Below are 17588 nucleotides of genomic sequence, written 5' to 3'. Positions count from 1 at the left end.
TGGATCAAACAGGCCGAACACAGCCGACACTATTTGGCATTAAAGTGGGAATAATACAAATACTTTCTCTCTTCTTTTTTTTTTTTTTGCCTCAAGGATAATCATCTCGGAAGAACGGATTCGTCCTGTGAACGAGAAGAATGAAAAAAGTTATACAAACCTGCTGAACTCATTTGTACCTGAATGACAGCAGTGACACTTGTATTATGATTTCTACCCCCCCCCCCCCCCGCACCTCCCCACGCACCTCCCCACGCACGGCCACGGCTTAAGTGACAGCTGCCACGCAAACACAACCCCCCCCCCCCCCACTCGGTAAACTCACTGGGAGTTATCGCTCCGTGAAGCGCAGGGAAACCGTGCCGTCCCGTCGGTCTGCTCCTCATTGTGCGCAGATCTCGATTCGGGGGGGGGGGGAAGGGGGGGGCGTCAGTGCGTCTCTTCCAAGTTTTTTTTTTTTTTTTTTGCTCCAGCCAGTTTACAGTTCAACAGATAGCATAGCAGCTCCTTGAACGCATCGCGGGTCCACTTTAGGGACCGTCTACAAAATGTTTAGTCGAGGAGCGGAAGGAAACTCCAGCGGCGCTGCAGCTCCCAAGGTGATGATGATGAATATATTTATGAGATAGAATGTTAGAGTACAAGTACAGTCACATAGTAGCATGTATTACAGTACAAATACAGTCAAACATCCTGTCTAAGAGGAGCATTTCTAAAAAGCCCTTGCGGTCTTGTTTCCGTTGAAAGTCCTTAGTACATAAACCATCGACATTTAACAATACAAATTTAACAATATAAATAAAAATAAAACCAATATTCAGTTACTCAATTGATGCAAAATAACAATAGAAACATAAAAATAATTTTACACCACAGATGCAAACTAACAATACATTTAAAATAAATTACACCACAGATGCAAAATGACAATGAATTACAATAAATTACAAAGACACTTATTAATATGTCCCCGTTAGCAAGAGAACTCAAACAAATTCTCACAATTTGATGGGTCGTTTACATTTTGTTCTGTCTTTGCCAGGATTCGTGGCTGGATGCAAACAGACTGACACGACACCACGGCTTAGTGGACATAGTTTACCGGGACAGGAGCCGCATCACGTCACCCCACCGAAAACCTCTGTCCATCGACAAACATGGACGCCAGATACCTTTTAATTGCACTGAATAGATTGTGTTTTATGAAGCCAGTTCCGTTTATTTTCTGTTTCCTGTTTGAAATTGAATGACATGCCCGTGGCATCATGCCTACATGTCGTGCAGCATCTCGGCATGAGATGGAGATTAGACTCTCCTGTTTGTCATGTCCACTCACTGTTAGGATGAGTCTCAGTGTCCTCGAAGGACTCCAGCGAGCAGGCCATGTCAGACCCCCCCCCCACCTCTAAAATGTATAAAACCTCTTCTGCACTGAAATACCTCTTCATTTTTGGTCCAGGTCTTTGACATAAATTGAGTACGGTAATCCTAAACAATTCAACATACCAACAAACAGACAACAAACCTGTCCTCCAGCAGTTCTGCTGAAAAAGTTAAACTTGTGGACACTGACCTCTTGTGGTCGAGGAGAGTAACGCAGCCCTTTACTGAACATTTGATTGAGAACACGTCGAAATACTCTCAGAACTGAAACAGATCGTTCTTTATTCAGGCTTAACTGTAAGAAGATAATCGTGACAGCTTCCTGAATCGATATTAAAAACAGAATTTCAGTTTCATAAGAAAAACACACCGACTATCAGACAGTAAAATAGCCTTCGTCGGTGCTTCTTGTCCACATCCTAAAACATATTCTCCAAACAAAGTCTTATTTACTTGCTTATTCTCATTGTTCTGTGAGCACCGACCCCACACACACACACACACACACACACACAGACAGTCTAGTGTGTATCTTGTGGTGGTGCAGGTGGAGATGGTTTTGTTCCTGCCCCATCAGCTGTCACTCCCACCGCTGAGTTGCTAGGATTTGCCACGTCACTCCCGCTCTGCAGGAATTTGCGCAGGTCTTTGAGAGCAGGCCGGAGCATCTGCACCAACGCTAGCAGGGCAGCCTGGGTCCCTTCTAGAGCCTGCGCTTGCCTTTCTTGTGCAAATGCCTGAGCCTCCTGGGAGCGCCGCATCATCTGCAGCAGCTCGTTCTGGCCCTCCAGGTGCTGAGCGATCTCTCGGATGTGGACGTTGGTGACCCGTTGCTCCTGCAGGAGGCGTGCCGAGTTGAGAGCGATTCGACTCTTGAGCTCCTGAGGTTTGGGCTGACCGTGATGCGGAGGAGGAGACGCCGAGGATGAGGCAAGCATCTCTACGGGCGCTTCAACAGCTGCCACCGCAGTGGGAGTGGAGTCGCCCACAGTGGTGGTGCAGTACTCCACCACGCCTCCGTCCTCTACTATGGCATGGAAAGCTGCTTCAGCTGAAACAGGATGGGAAAGACTTATAATGGCTCAAGTGTCCAGACATTTCCATTTATTTTCCAAAACTGTAAATACATAAAATAAAATGACCAATGAAAACCTGATCTAAAGTGGTTTTACTGCTACTTAAAGGGATCAGAAGAACCCGGAGAGAACCCAGGCAGACACTGGGAGAACATAGAAACTGCAGCAATAATATAATTCCGTTTATCTCACTTTGCAGGTATGGAGCGATGCTAAAACAAAACGTACCGCTCAGTGGTTTTTCGTCTTCACAGACAGAACCTGAGACCATCGGAAGACCTAAACAAAAGCAGATGTACATAATATTAAAATACCACAAATACAACTGCTCTGATTGTTACAATCCCTCCATCGGGACATAAGCGCCCATCCAGGATCTTCAACGCGAGCGTTTGATGATTTCCTGCATGGCACAAATTGTAAAAGTAATAGAGTAGTTTTGGTAGAAGGAAATCCTGCCAATACACAAATAACATCAACTTGTGATGAAGGTCACAAGCCGAAAAGTCAAAGCAGAACCAAAGATGCTCTCAGAGAGGCGTGGTTTGATTTTCTGACATTTGAACTTGTTGGGAAAAAGTTCTGTGGCGAAGGCGAAGGCGAAGGCGACCCTCTTCCTGAATGTACAGTATGGAAATTCCATTTACGCTCAACACGCACAGATTTTTATTACACATGAAATAGAGAATTAAAAAATGTCATGTTTTTTACACACATGTAATAAAAGAAATACTAGTATTTAAAAAATACTAGTATAAAAAAATAGTATTATTATTATTTTGCGCTGCTCAAGGGCTCCTCCGAGACAGGTGTAATGTAATGACAACCCCAAGTCCATTCTCCATTCTGTGGTCTTGAACCGCAACATGCCCCCCCCCGTGACCCGCCCGGAGGAGAACTTTTCCAGACTTACTCTCTGATAGCGTGACGGTGGCGGCGGCGTTCACGGCTATGGGTAACGTTATCTCCGCGTCCGAGTCTCCGGCGGGGAGGCTGATGATGGTGGCCTCCCCCAGGAGGTTACAGATCCTCTGCTGCATGGCAGTGAGGATGACGGGGACCGGGGTGCACTCCGTCCCCTCTATGGCAGCCCGCGCCTGGGCCACTTTGCGCCGCACCTCCGTCTTCATGTCGGACCACTTCTTTTTCACCTCCGGTAACTCCCGGGGACAGGTCGTGACCTCGTTGACCTTTTTGAGGATGTCCACCCACGCGTTGTTCTTCGCTATGTGCGTGACTCCAGCATTGAAGTGGTTAACTAGTGTATGCTTTTGTTTCTCTATTTCTTCCACAATAATTTCCACTTCTCTCTCGGAGAAATTCATTTTTCTTTTTTTAGCGACTGATGCCATAATTGAAGAAGTTCCTTTTTCGGGTAGGTAATTGTGCGTATTGTACGCAAAAATAGTAAGATTTACTTAACTAATGTGCGCAGCGTAATGGCTTCCAGAATCGGCTTCTTCTTCCTACTTACAACGCTTACGTTGGCTGGGCTGTAGTCCCGCCCCCTTGATTGTCGATTGGTTGGCTGACTCGTGGGGGTGCTGGTTCCCTGTTTCTATTGGCTCAGTCAAACGCCCTTCACTCAGAGAGCCAAACAAACTACGTGACTGAAGCGCAAATTGTCACCCTGCTTTTGTACGTGAGGCTTTCAAACAGCAGAAAAGTAAATGAATTCACAAGGAAAGTACAAAGAATGAGTAATGTCCCATCAAAGAATACAATATAAGAAGAAAAAACGTGTATATTAGGCTATATATTTCTTCTTATTTAATAGCTTGCTCTCTGTAATTGTCAGGACTGATACCTTTCTGCATTATTCTACTGTAAACGGTAAAACCCATTCGTGTTCGCTCCCCTTTATTTCTGCTAATTTGGCTGTTGATTACAAAATGCAAATCGAAACAAAAATCATCCTAGAGCTAGACCTAGTCTAGAAAGTGTTTATATGGAGCTGAAAACACGCATACTCAGGCTCAGCCAATCACAGCCTGATACGTCATTCAGACTTTTTTGTCATTCAGGTTTGCACACGTCTGTCAGTGCGGGTCTTTTTTTAGTTGGTAATAAAGAACATAGTTCAATTGAAGAATGAATTTGTTTTTTTTTTTCAGGAAGCTTCCTGTACATTTTCTTTCTAGACATTAAGTAACACTGCCGTTAAGTTTGCGGATATAATGACTGGACTTGATTGACAAAAAAAGCGAAATAATATAGAAACCATTAAGAAAAAAGCAGCGGTCCTCTTCATTAAGGATAAAACGGGCTCGTTTAGTCTCATAAAATAGAACTCAGACGTTCTGCTTCAGTTCACATTCGGAAACAAAAGATGGCGCCACCGGCCGCTTTGTGTAACTCAACTCTACTGAATTAACTTCCGGTCCAGGATGAGTTCTTTCACTGATATCTGGCAGGTCTGTTCCTCGCGTTGAACGTAATCTCGCGTTGAACAGCGAGATTTGTGGCGCAGCCGGTTCACGCTTCTTCCGGCTCACCGCATCTCGTTCAGCTCGGCTCGTTAATAGCGAGTAAAACATCACCGTCATCCACGGAGGACTTTAAAATAGCCTTTTTTTTCCCCCGTGACGTTCGAGGGATATTTGTTTTAGGTTGCTCCAGCTCGGCAGCGTTTCATCCGGTCACCGGGTTCGACTCACCGGCATCGAACCACAGCGTTGAGTGACACCGGAACGCTTGTTCAGGTGGGATTATGGACGCGACCTGTTCGGGTTTGTAAAGCGACGCGGCGCAGGCAGCGCGTCTTTTTGTAATGGAGGGTCGTGTGACGTGGTAGCCGGTTAACGGTACGGTTACCGATGCGCCAGCAGGACCCCTGCGTTAGTGATGTGTTCTGCCAGTGCCGGTCCGCCGAACCCCATCCAGGGGTGGACGTTCACCCCGAGGACTCCTGCTCCGGGAGCCGGCGCTCGGTCTCCGGTCGGGCGGCGGACTCGGTACATCCGTGCGAGATATGCGGAGGTTCTGAGCAGGAGCACAGGATGAAGGTTCTGTTCCAGGTCCTGGATGTGAACGGGGACGGAGGGATCTGTGTCAACGACCTGACGATCGGGCTGAAGAGGTTAGGAGTGCACCGGACCGAGCACGAGCTGATGGTGAGCGGAAGTTGTTGTTGTTGTTGTTGTTCGTGTTTCCGGTTGTTTGCTTTCATGTATCCATTATCTAAAAACGATAAATTGTTCAATCGGTTATAAAAAAAGGAAATGCAACCGAAAACAAAAGCAGCAAAAATGAGTATTTAACCAAAGCCAAAAAACAAATGTGGTAGAAGGTTAGGTAAATAAACCCTACTGCTAATTATAATGTTATAGCATTACAGTATAGCCTAATGCAAAGTTCTGAAACGGATTTTATCATTTACTTGGTCATATTCTGTTTTATTATTGCAATTGAAGCTTTTAAAGTTTACGAATGTCCTTTTCGACGTTTGCGTTTTAAATGTCAAGCTGCTTATTTATTTCATCATTTCGGGTCAAGAATTGAACACGTTTCTGATGCGGCGCAGCGCTGAGATGACGTCACGGCGCACCGGAGTCATTACTCGGATCTGTTTGGTCACGTAGTCTTTACGATGCCCCGCCCCTTTGTTTGGAGGCGGGCGGATCGGCTCATGTTCTCAGCAGACAGTTTTATTTATAATGAGCTCCGGTGGATAATTTTACTAAAGTTCTTTTTAGATAAAACTGTTATTTATGCAGCATTTTTTTTTTGATTCAAGAATGCTTCCAAATTCTATTAAAAGCTTTTAATGTGTTTGTTCATGTGGAACATGTTGGGTTCAATTTTATATATACGTATATACAGGGTGATTGAAAAGTAACTCCCTATTTATTTATTAATTATTTACTTTTATATATATAAGCTTCCTGTGCAATCTGCATGATATATTTGTGATCTGTCTTCATTACGGGACTCGAGAGATACTCAAACACCTTTATGTTTAAGTCTCCTTGGGTAATTTGTTATAATAATAACATTTGGAATTATCCTTAAAATGTACACTTTTATTAGCAGAATTGTAAAGATCCCAAATGCTAATGGACAGACTTGTTCCATTATTTGATAGTAGGAACATCATACAGATTTTAAGCATATATTGTAAATGAATAATTCTCCTGTTCCTGTGGATTCAGAGTCAAACGGCGCTTGTACCCTGAATGCAGTACGTTTGGGGAGGGGAGGGGAGGGGAGGGGAGGGGAGTGATGGATCTGATTTTGCTGTGTCACACTGTAGTTTCCCTGCAGGAGGAATCTAGTACATTGAAGCTTGGTTGTGGAGTGTGTGCCTGGAATGACTCGGGAAGAGCAGGAGGATGGTGAAGAAATCACACAGCAGATTTTCAACAGAGTTTGAGGAACAGCAGAGGGGAAACCCTAAGATTGATTCTCCAGCCCCTCCTGCAGCTCTGGCTGATAGTTTGAGGCACGGCTTAATTTGCATGCTGCTAAGCTATCCTCCATTGGCTGAGGGGGTCGTTAAATGATCTGACAGTTGGACCTGCCAGTATGAGTTGCAGGGATTGGTCCGTCTCGGCTGCAGTGAGGATGCAGGTTTCTGGAGGAACTCTGTGCTGCATTTCTCTGGCACTGAAGCTGACTAAGGGGTGAATCTAACTTTCTATTGGCTACTGCTGTCAGTGATTTTGCTTCCGTACTTGCATGGCAAGAGTTAGCTGGGGCATTTTATTATTATTATTGTGATGCTGCTGCATTTGAGGCCTGTGGACCAAGGACCGGGACGTCTGTTATTTCAGTGAGGACGATGAGGCCCTGAGCTGGAACAGAAAAATTGAGGGCCGCACTGTTCTCAGCCAACACGCGCGGTTGGTCTAATAGTTTACAGTGAGCCCGACTCTGAGGATGCTGCGGGACATGTGGAGTTTCCTTTTTGGTGGGACACAGTGTCGGCCCGCCGAAACTCAGCTGCCAGGGCAGACGGAGTCCGCGGGGACAGGGGACTGCAGTCAGAGTCCAGAAGTCCATGGGAACGCTGCGCACTCGTCCCACAGTCAGGAATGCAACCGGAACGACTCTTCTGCAAATTCAACCGCAGCGTTAAATAGAAGGGCACTGAAAAAGAAAGAGGTAACTTCCTTTTAGCGTAGTCTGTGACATCTAACTGGTCTGAACTAAAATAAACCGTGTTCCGAACCGGGTTCTGTTATGGATCTGTCCTTTGTGTCTGTAACAGGGAATGTGGGACAGCTTAAGGGCGAACAAACCGATCACACAGTTAAATTTGCATCTTATGTGTGCTGCAACTGTTAGCTTTAATTCTGCTGCATTGACTTTTGATGCTTTTAATATTTTATTACTAGTACTTGCAGTACTTTACTTCTATAAATGTATTTATACATGATGGTACTGTAACTTTTACTCGGATCAAAGTTCTTAGTACCTGTTCCACGACTCCAGTCGAATGCCATGCCTTGATAAAAACGTAAATTAGAACGGAACAATTCTTAATCTTGTTTTTCCAATTCTACATTTAGTTGTGGAACCGGTCTCCAGACTGCTGTCCGTTCTTCATCCACATGGTTGATTTTTTTTGTGAATTCTCATGAGACAGGTGGACATTTCCTCCCTTTCAGCGTCTATTCATGTTCCACCTTGCTCTCGTTCCCTGTACAGTTCCCTCTAGGCAGGCCGGCGAGGCCGTATTGCCTACGGACGCTCTATGATGCCGTATAACCTGTGTGCAAGATGGCTGTAAAGTGGTCTAAAGTGCAAGCTGAGTCAACAGTGTACAGATGGACAGGGGGCGGTGAAAGCGTCCTCATCGTGACCTCTGCTTTTTGTCACGGCAGCGGTTCAGATGAATGACCTTTACAGATGTTATCATGCTTTCAACACGTTGGCCGGTAGCCCTGACGTTCGTCTGATCGGCGGGTGTTCTATCATTTCCATAGCAACAACTCTTCATATATCCGTTCAATCCGAGGAAAATATAGGAGGCGTTCATCACTGTGTTTTTATTCATTTCTAGTTGCTTTAATATGGGCGTGTTTGACAAACCCTCAGCCCCATTATCATCACTGAGTGGTTGAATTTAATCCAGAGGGATTCTGATTTAAATATCTCAATGGGAGGAGCCAGACATCAAGAGTCAGCAGCCATCCATCCATCTCCTCGTAAACGGCCTCATTCGTCTCATCTACAACTGCTTTATCCTCATGGCAAAATGTGGGGTACACCCCGGACGTGTCGCCAGCGCATTGTGGGGCCAGCATCAATTGTGATGTAACTGTAATCTGGGGACTGAAAACACAATGAAACTTAACAAATGGCAAGAGAGTCCCTGAAGGCCCACTAGAGATGGGCTGTTTCTAAAACCACGCTGATGTTGATGATGAAGTTGCTGAACATGTAGATGTGGAATTTATATGTATGAAATTAAAAATGTGAATATTATACTCCGAATACTCTGTTTGTTTTTTAAAGAGACAGAAGGTTCACTATTTTCTCCTTTCAGAAAATAGTGAAAGCTGGAGACAAAGACCTGGACGGACAGTTGGACTTTGAGGAGTTTGTTCATTACCTCAAAGACCACGAGAAGAAGCTGCGGCTGGTCTTCAAGAGCCTGGACAAAAAGAATGACGGTAAGGAGCGTTGTTGCGGCTGGAGGATGGGTGTTTCAGTCTCCTTTGAGCAGCAGTCCGTGATTACAATAAAATAATGCAGATACTTCTGTTCTCTCTTATCTATCCAATCAATCGGCAATCAATTCTAAATCAAATCTGCATCTACGAATCATGATAACTAGAAAAGCACAGAGAGCACAGACCTCCTCCATTCAGCTCGTTCCCCTCCTAATTGGATCTACACCGTCCACACGGTAATCTGGATCAGCACCAAAAGGCTCTAAATTGTTAATTATTTTTTCCTGATCTCATTCTGGATCAGATCCAGAAGACATTTTACATGATGTTTCATGTCGGACCCCTTTATGACTGTGATTTATGGTGAATGAATTGAAAGCAGATTTTACAAGATATGATTTTCTTTTTTTTAAATTCTCCATTATAAGTAAATGGTAAAATCCAGATGTATTTATTTTTTTAATCCAGAAGGGTATCTGGATCACTCTAAAAATTAAATTTAATACCCATCTGCAGATATATTTTTTTAATCCATCCGGAAAACAAACGCCATCAAAATCAGAACCTCCTCGGCGGCGCTAATAACAGCAGACAAGCATGTAAAACGTTCAACTTAGGTCCAGGTCGTTACTGAAAAAGAGAATTAGTTCTCAATTAACTTACCTGGTTAAATAAACGTGTAATATATATATATTATCCCAGGCCTACATTTACAGTGGGAAGCTTATCAGAGCAACTGTTGGTGAAACCTTCACCAGACTGAAGGTGCTGAGACGTCCCAAATCACTCACTGATGCATCTCTGCTCTGTAGGCCGGATCGACTCGCAGGAAATCATGCAGTCCCTGCGTGACCTGGGAGTCAACATCTCAGAGGAACAAGCTGAGAAGATTCTCAAAAGGTGAGAAGGATGCCGTCGGTCTCCATGGAAACCATGGCTTCACTGTTTCCTGTATGCGAGTGTGTGCATCTGTGCCCTTTCCTTCTGCCACAGTCAGATGTCAGTCTGTTATTTAACCTCTGTCAGACAAACGTCGACACCGGCTACGTCGGAGACGTCTGTCAAAAGTGTTCCATCTCTGAAAAGTCCTCTCCTGTGCTGGGCCGCTTCTCGCACATGTGTGCTAATTTAGCGGCTACACGCTCATGTTATACGTCTTCCTCGTCTGGTTCCTCTAACATGTCTGTCTGTCTGTGTCTCTTCTGCTCTCTGGCTGGTCTCAGAATAAAGAGGGGTCATATCTGGGCCCCTATCCTGTAGTAAGTAGCAGCTTCGGCTGACTCGGCACTGACCGCTTCAGTCTAAAGAAAAGCCATATCGCAATGACAAAAACAAAGAGCCGATGCGCCTCAAGCTTAGCATGATTGAACAGTCATGGTGCATGTGAACGTTGTACTGTCACACTGTTACCAGCCCGCCGTGTTTGTTTTCCCAGTATGGATAAAAACGGAACCATGACGATTAACTGGAACGAGTGGAGGGACTACCACCTTCTGCATCCGGCAGAAAACATTCCTGAGATCATCCTTTACTGGAAACACTCCACGGTATACTCGCTCTCGCGTTTCTAGATTAATCATCTGTTGTTTCCCGCTAAGGGATCTTAAGTAAGGTTTGGGCAGGGAACCAGAACCGAAAAAGCGGAATCAGGATGTTAAAAATTGCATGATGCCCATCCCTGTTCCGAAGTGAGCCAAATGGATTCTCTGAAGGACGGAGGCTTCATAGTCTCCTGTAGCAGAGGACACACTCCGTCCTCCATGAAAGAATGTCGCTGTAGATTTAGACCTTTCTTTTTTCATTGGGGTGGAGGAGGTTTCATATCGCTCTGCTTTGCTCTTGATGCGGTTCAACCCCGCTTCCTTTATCGTGTGTTTCCTTTCTTTGACCTCACAAATGTTTTCCATCAAGGCCAAAGAAAAGAGGCTCGTAAAAGATAAAGGGAAGCAGCATTGTCTCGTATGTTTTGACCCAAGTCAAAGTATCATCCTTTCGACTAAAAGCATTTTAGCAGGCGTCACAAAAAACTGTGAGAAATCAATGAAATAAATATTAATAAGCTCTCGCTTGAGGGAGTTAATTCAAGGATAAAATGTCCAACCACAAGATCCCCATCCTCAGCTCCAACCACACAGCGAGAGGCCCTGCGATGGCGTTCAGTAACGCAGAGACGGGGGGGGGGGGCAGGTTTCGAGTGGAGCGTTTCAGGGAGCGCTACTGTCAGAATCTTAGATGCTAACACTAATGGGTGGAAACAGTTGGGTACGGCTCCATGAAGCTACGGGACAACGGAACCTTCTGCTTCTGCCTCAGATCTTCGATGTTGGAGAGAGTTTGTTGGTGCCAGACGAGTTCACGGCAGAAGAGAAACAAACAGGAATGTGGTGGCGGCACCTAGTGGCCGGAGGAGGAGCTGGTGCCGTGTCTCGAACCTGCACGGCGCCACTGGACAGGCTCAAAGTACTCATGCAGGTAAAGTACTATGCAGCTGAGGAATCCCTGGAGTATTTTCTTTCTAGACTAACTGCATCCAGTCGTTGTCGATCATTTATGCAAGGGTTTAGGTTTTTGAAAGCATGTGTTCATGTTTCCGTGTGCCCCCCCCCCCCCCCGTGACCCTTCAGGTGCACGCCTCCAAAAGCAACAGCATGCAAATAGCTGGGGGCTTTTCCCAAATGATCCGAGAGGGCGGTGTGAGGTCACTGTGGCGGGGCAACGGCATCAATGTCATCAAAATCGCCCCCGAGTCTGCCATTAAGTTCATGGCCTATGAGCAGGTGGGCAACAGTACACTTGTTTCTGTCACAGTTTGCATTGTGGGCGAACGACAATAATAACAAGGATGACCCGTGTGTCAGATAAAACGGTTGATGGGAAGCAACCAGGAGACCCTGGGCATCGGCGAGAGACTGGTGGCAGGCTCTCTGGCCGGAGCCATCGCTCAGAGCAGCATCTACCCGATGGAGGTGAGAAAGAGAGAGATTCCCAGGGACCCTGAGATTGTGTTCATTCTATAAGTGTTCAGCTGCTTCTCATGACTCTGGCAGATAATCAATATGATGTAGATGAGATTGTTAGTTTTACTGAAGGGCTTTCTGCAGCCTTTGGACAACAGACTAGACGTGTCTTTAGCTGTCCAGATGCCGACAGTACTTCTGCTCTCAGGTCTTGAAGACGCGTTTAGCGCTGAGGAAGACGGGTCAATACTCCGGCATCTTGGACTGTGCCAAACATATCCTCCGGAAGGAGGGGGCGATTGCCTTCTACAAGGGCTACTTCCCCAACATGCTGGGAATCCTCCCCTACGCTGGCATCGACCTGGCGGTCTACGAGGTGTGTGCTTGACCTTGGGAGTCTTTGTTTCGCCTCTCTGTTTGTCGTTTCTCTCATTTTGCTTTCCTCTTTCAGACTCTGAAGAATTCCTGGCTGCAACGTTTCGCCACAGACAGCGCTGATCCTGGAGTGTTTGTGCTCCTGGCTTGTGGCACGACCTCCAGCACATGTGGCCAGCTGTCTAGCTACCCACTGGCCCTGGTCCGGACTCGGATGCAGGCGCAAGGTCAGTCACTGCAGAACTGAAGTGAACGTATAATTCTGAATTTCCCTGAAGCTCTACTGCCAGTGGTTGGTCAGTTTATCGGGAATTGACAGACTTCAGACTTTTATTGTAAATAGGATGGTTTTTTTTGCTGTTCGGTTTGTTCGACTTTGATTTAGGAGAACTGCATGCATTTGTCTTTCATGTCTTGTTTCAACCTTTCAATGAGGCATTAATTCATGAGGTTAAAACACCTCAATTGCGAAGTTACAAAAATGCAACAGCCTGTAAATGAAATGGAAAGCTGTTTTTACATTTCTCATCACGGTGGCTCATTGGTAGAGCAGTCTTCCAGTTATGAAAAGGTCATTGGTTCGAGTCCTAACCCCTGCAGTCCACAGGTCCAAGTGTCAATGTTTAAACTCCATGTGCAGAGGAAGCCTGTATTTGATTATCTCCTCCTCTGTCTGTGTTTTTTCTTCAGCCACCGTGGAGGGAGGCCCTCAGATGAGCATGACCGGCCTGTTCAGGCACATAGTCACAACCGAGGGGGTCATGGGCCTCTACAGAGGCCTGGCACCCAACTTTATGAAGGTCATTCCCTCTGTTAGTATCAGCTATGTGGTCTACGAGTACCTCAAGCTCAAACTGGGAGTTCAGTCAAAGTGAAGGGGGAGGAGAGAGGAGCTCGAGATGCCAAAGGTGCTTTTTGCTTTTCCTTGGAGCTTAAATTGACTGTTTTTGACTCTGAGGAAAAAGCAGCTGACATTTAATATACCTGTAACAAAGTGAGATGATGTGAACGAAGAGGAAGATGAAGATTTTCTTTGTCATTTAAATCTTTATTTTTTGAATCCAGTAGTGCTTCAACACCCTTTAGTCTTCGTTTAGAGATAATTAAGGGAATAGTCCACTGGTGTATACCAGTAAAGCGTCCCTGCCCATTCTGCTGCATGTCTTGAAGGGCTTTGCTAAAACGTATCACCAAGTTTTAGAACACAACCGATCATCAGTCTAAAACCTCTTCAAGTTGCTCTAAATGGGATCCACAGTGTGGCCGTGTGTGCAGTGGGTAGCGCAGCTGCCTCACAACGAGGTCATTGAATGTTCTTTGAATGTCTTCAAAACACGAATAATGTGTTGATGGACCCATTTCCTCCTGTAACCACCCTTATATTTTTCTCCACACTTGCAGTAAGGTTCTACCGTTGTACTAAGTAAAGCACTTAGTTACCGTTAAAAGACTTGATGGAGGAACCTGAAAAAGGGTGGAAGAGCATCCAACATATGGAACCATTATTTTTTTTGAAGTAGAATCAGAAAAATATTTCAATTTTGCATATTTCTATTGCACTCATGCCTTTCAAACGGGTCCTTAGTGGGAGTCTGAGACCCAGACTTACCGAAATGGCACTGACTTTTGCATCACCTCACGTTATACCTGTGACAGGAGCGAAAATTTGCACTTGAGCTAAATGCTGTAGGTTGTCTGTTCTGCTCCTGTGTGAGGGGAAAAGAACCTTTCTCACCAGGTGGTTAACAGTCTAAAGGGAAAACGGAAGACGCAGATCTCGTCCTCGGCTGTTGGCTGGGTGTTTGGGGTCAGGGCTGAGTTGACATAATGAACGTTCATATCCTCAGTGCAAGTGTAGAGCAGAGAATGTCTTCCCGTTGGTTTAAGAAAAAAAAAAAAAGAATATTTATCATTATCCAGGTTACAAAGATTGTAGCTGTTTATTTATTTGGGAGAGGAACCATCTTTTTTGAAGGGGGTCCTGATTTGATTGACTTGAGGCTGACCCATTAGAGACTAAACCAGGAGCACAAATGGTGAACAAGCATGTTTCTTGGTGGGTACGATGTGTTTGTGTCTTGCATTATTTTTAGTTTTATCTATTTTCTTTTTTTTTGTTAAACCTCATGAATAGAAAAATGTACAACAGAATTAATATCCACAGCGTTAAAATGAAACGAGATAATAAAATAAGGATTATTACAGAAGAGAATTGCTGACGAGAAGTTTCGTTTCATTTGCTCATGTTGCTGGTAGCTGTAAAAGCACTAAACAATATTTACTTGTTGTTTTTTTCAATGATTTATTTATTTATTAATTGTGACGAAAAAAAGATTACTGACCTGTGAACCATTTGTGTTTATTATGGTGTCTTAATTAGAGGGTAATATGTGGTCTTGGTGGAAAAGTAGGGATTCTGGTTTGATTTTGGGTGAAAAAAGATGCAGACATTGTTTAAGATTCCATTACCAAGTAAATAATTATAAATGTTTTGTCTAATGTGTATAAATGTTATTGCAGTTTGTGAAACTGAAAAATTATCTGTTTATCATTTTGTTGGCTATATATCTATTTTGAAAAACTCCTTTTGCAAATCCTGTTTTTCTTTCATAATCACACTTGCCAGGGAAACTTCTTTTCCATTTCAGGTTTTATGAATGCCACTTTTCATAAGATAAATTTCATTTCACATTATTCTTCAGTTCAGTAGTGTTGTGTTCATCTTTGTAGTCCATCACATGCAAGCGATGTCAAAAATGACTCTTAAATCTTAAAATCTTTCCCCCCCCCATTCATTTTCTAACGCTTTTTCCACTTTGCGGGACGCGGGAGTTGCTTGAGCCTAACCCAGCTTGCTATGGGCGAGAGGTGGGGTACTTCCCGGATGCATCACCATCTTTAAAAAAAAAAAAAGAAGACATTTTTAGACTTCTATCTATAAAGTCATAAGCCTAAAATAATATTTTCACATGGCCCAAATCCCCTTCAGCAGCATTAACAGTTAAACTGCAGGAGCTTCCTTGCCAAGTTAAGACAAATGCTAGACTTTTCAGCTGATAAAGAAAATAGAATGATGTACAGTACTGATTTAGCAAATTATAATTATCCTCATTATTAAAGTATTTCACAAATATTTTTCTTGTGTATATTTAATTCTAAGCATAACGTTTCTATTTATGTTAATTTATTTGCATTTTACCACTTTAACACGCTGTTCTGTCTCTGCTAGAACTGCTTTCTCACATCTCCCAGATTCATGACTATCTTTCTGGAGCTCCAGTCTTCTTTAGAAATTCCTCTGTAATTTTGGAGGAGGTGAGGAGATGGGCTAATATTTGCTCATTTGATTGCCGATCCTCATTGTAGAAGCCAAATGCAACTGATGGAGTGCGTTTCCTATTTTGTGCACTGTGTGGCGCTGTGGCCATGTGGGGTATATAAGGCAGGGCCAATCAGGGGGTGAACAGGTGTTGACCCGGAAGGGCACATAGGTTTTGACCGCTCTGGCGGGATCGCTGCACCCAGATGCTCGGGTTTATTGAATATTTTAAGTTGTTGTATTTTGTAATAAATTAGTGACATTTTATTCTCTTAAGCCCGCTTCTGGACTCTCCTTTGTTTTGGATACGGCGAAACCAAGACGTAGCCACAGAGCGCGTCGAACCGAGAACGACCGGCAACACTCCAATAGCCCAGCATTGGGCTGGCTGTTATAATGTCAAAACCTGCCCGATTGGACTAAGTTTGGAACCTCAGGAGACCTGTCTTTGGGAGACAGCCAGGGATGACCGTGTGAGCTGTGGCGTGGAGAAGTGGCCCACGAAGATAGCTCGGACAGCAGTCAGCTGTTCCGCGGAGCGCTGTGGATTACGGAGCTGGACCGGAGCGCTGAAGACCATCGCTCGGATTTACAGTAAAGGCGCCCAACGGAGGTACGTGTAGCGCTCCACCATCAAAGGCCTAATTGCGTGCGCACGTTAAATCCAACGCATTGGTGAACATTGAGCGCGTTTTTACGCATCGAAGCGTTGCGCTGGATCACGTGACTCATTGACCTACTTTCCGTTGCGCTCACCTGAGCTGAATCTGGCTTTGCGGTACGAACCATGGAGGCGTGCGCTTTGGACGTGGACACAAATACTGGAAATGAACAACTTACCAATGATGAACTCTCTCCTGAAGATAGCATGTCGAATATAAGTAGCAGAAGCAGTCAAAGGAGCTACACGTCTAGTGCTTCATCTGCTCGATTACAGGCAGCAGCGGATAGAGCTGCAGTTTTGGCTCGAGTTAAAATATTGAAGGAGCGACATGTTATTGAAGAAGAGGAAGCAAAATTGAGAAGAAGAAAGGAGATGCTTGATTTGGAGGCTGAACTGGCGGCATCTGAAGCAAGGTTGGAAATTTATGATGCCGAAGAAAAGTGTCAGTCACAAGCGTACTCAAATACGAAGGGTATGTGCAACGAAGGTGGAACAAACTATGAACAGATGTTGCACCCCTCTGCTCAAGAGTTCATACCTCAAAGTGATGACAAACTGGAAATCAAACCAGTAGATGTGAGACCAAAGCAACGGAACGCATCAAACACAAGGCAACAGCACCACCGATTGCAATGCAATAGAAACAGGATGGAAACAAATGATCGGTTTACACAAAATGAAACGCGTCAGTCACTCACCGCTATGCAGACGCCTGGAGACCTTCTAACGATCATGAGCAGACAAACTGAGATTATAGCAGCTTTAATGAACCAGCAGCGATCAATGACGCTCCCACCAAGAGACATTCCAATCTTTGACGGCGATCCCTTGCATTACAGGACCTTTATAAAAACATTTGAGCAAGGAGTGGAAAGTAAAGCAACCGCAGGAGACTGTTTGTACTATTTGGAGCAATTCACCAGAGGCCCGCCTCTCAAACTGGTGCGGAGTTGTCAACATATGGACCCAGATCGTGGCTACGTGGTGGCCAAGGCTCTACTGCAAGATCAATTTGGAAATCCTTACAAAACAGCTACTGCATACATCAGCAAGGCTTTGTCATGGCAGACTATAAGAGCAGACGACACCAGGGCGCTTCAGAGCTACGCACTATTTCTGCGTGGCTGCTGCAACATCATGGAGGAGCTGGAATATGTGCAGGAACTGGACATGCCTGTGAATATGAGGGCAATCCTT

At 44.7% G+C, this 17588-nt stretch overlaps 2 protein-coding genes across 2 annotated transcripts; one reads left to right on the top strand and one right to left on the bottom strand.

The window, feature by feature from the left end:
* Nucleotides 1-1904: 1904 nt before the first annotated feature.
* naif1 (nuclear apoptosis inducing factor 1) lies at nt 1905-3811 on the bottom strand. Its single transcript, XM_068753194.1, has 3 exons — nt 3373-3811; nt 2688-2738; nt 1905-2434 (listed from the first exon to the last, which is right to left on the bottom strand). Exons 1-3 carry the CDS (start codon nt 3809-3811, stop codon nt 1905-1907), a joined length of 1020 nt encoding a protein of 339 aa, XP_068609295.1.
* Nucleotides 3812-5385: 1574 nt separating this feature from the next.
* slc25a25b (solute carrier family 25 member 25b) lies at nt 5386-13283 on the top strand. Its single transcript, XM_068752497.1, has 11 exons — nt 5386-5572; nt 8950-9076; nt 9889-9976; nt 10300-10335; nt 10512-10623; nt 11390-11548; nt 11701-11853; nt 11935-12042; nt 12242-12409; nt 12485-12635; nt 13099-13283. The coding sequence occupies exons 1-11, from the start codon at nt 5459-5461 to the stop codon at nt 13281-13283; spliced, it is 1401 nt and encodes a 466-aa protein (XP_068608598.1). The 5' UTR covers nt 5386-5458.
* Nucleotides 13284-17588: the final 4305 nt, after the last annotated feature.

Source organism: Brachionichthys hirsutus, chromosome 19, assembly GCF_040956055.1.
Source record: "Brachionichthys hirsutus isolate HB-005 chromosome 19, CSIRO-AGI_Bhir_v1, whole genome shotgun sequence".
Lineage (NCBI taxonomy): Eukaryota > Metazoa > Chordata > Actinopteri > Lophiiformes > Brachionichthyidae > Brachionichthys > Brachionichthys hirsutus.
This window is presented reverse-complemented; position numbering and strand designations above follow the sequence as displayed.

Coding starts and splice junctions, on each gene's coding strand:
- slc25a25b (XM_068752497.1), top strand. CDS start 5,459: ATGAAGGTTCTGTTCCAGGTCCTGGATGTGAACGGGGACGGAGGGATC. Junction 9,077..9,888: donor CCTGGACAAAAAGAATGACG/GTAAGGAGCGTT, acceptor TCTGCTCTGTAG/GCCGGATCGACTCGCAGGAA. Junction 12,043..12,241: donor GCAGCATCTACCCGATGGAG/GTGAGAAAGAGA, acceptor TTCTGCTCTCAG/GTCTTGAAGACGCGTTTAGC.
- naif1 (XM_068753194.1), bottom strand. CDS start 3,811: ATGGCATCAGTCGCTAAAAAAAGAAAAATGAATTTCTCCGAGAGAGAA. Junction 2,739..3,372: donor CACCGTCACGCTATCAGAGA/GTAAGTCTGGAA, acceptor GCTTTTGTTTAG/GTCTTCCGATGGTCTCAGGT. Junction 2,435..2,687: donor AGACGAAAAACCACTGAGCG/GTACGTTTTGTT, acceptor ATCCTGTTTCAG/CTGAAGCAGCTTTCCATGCC.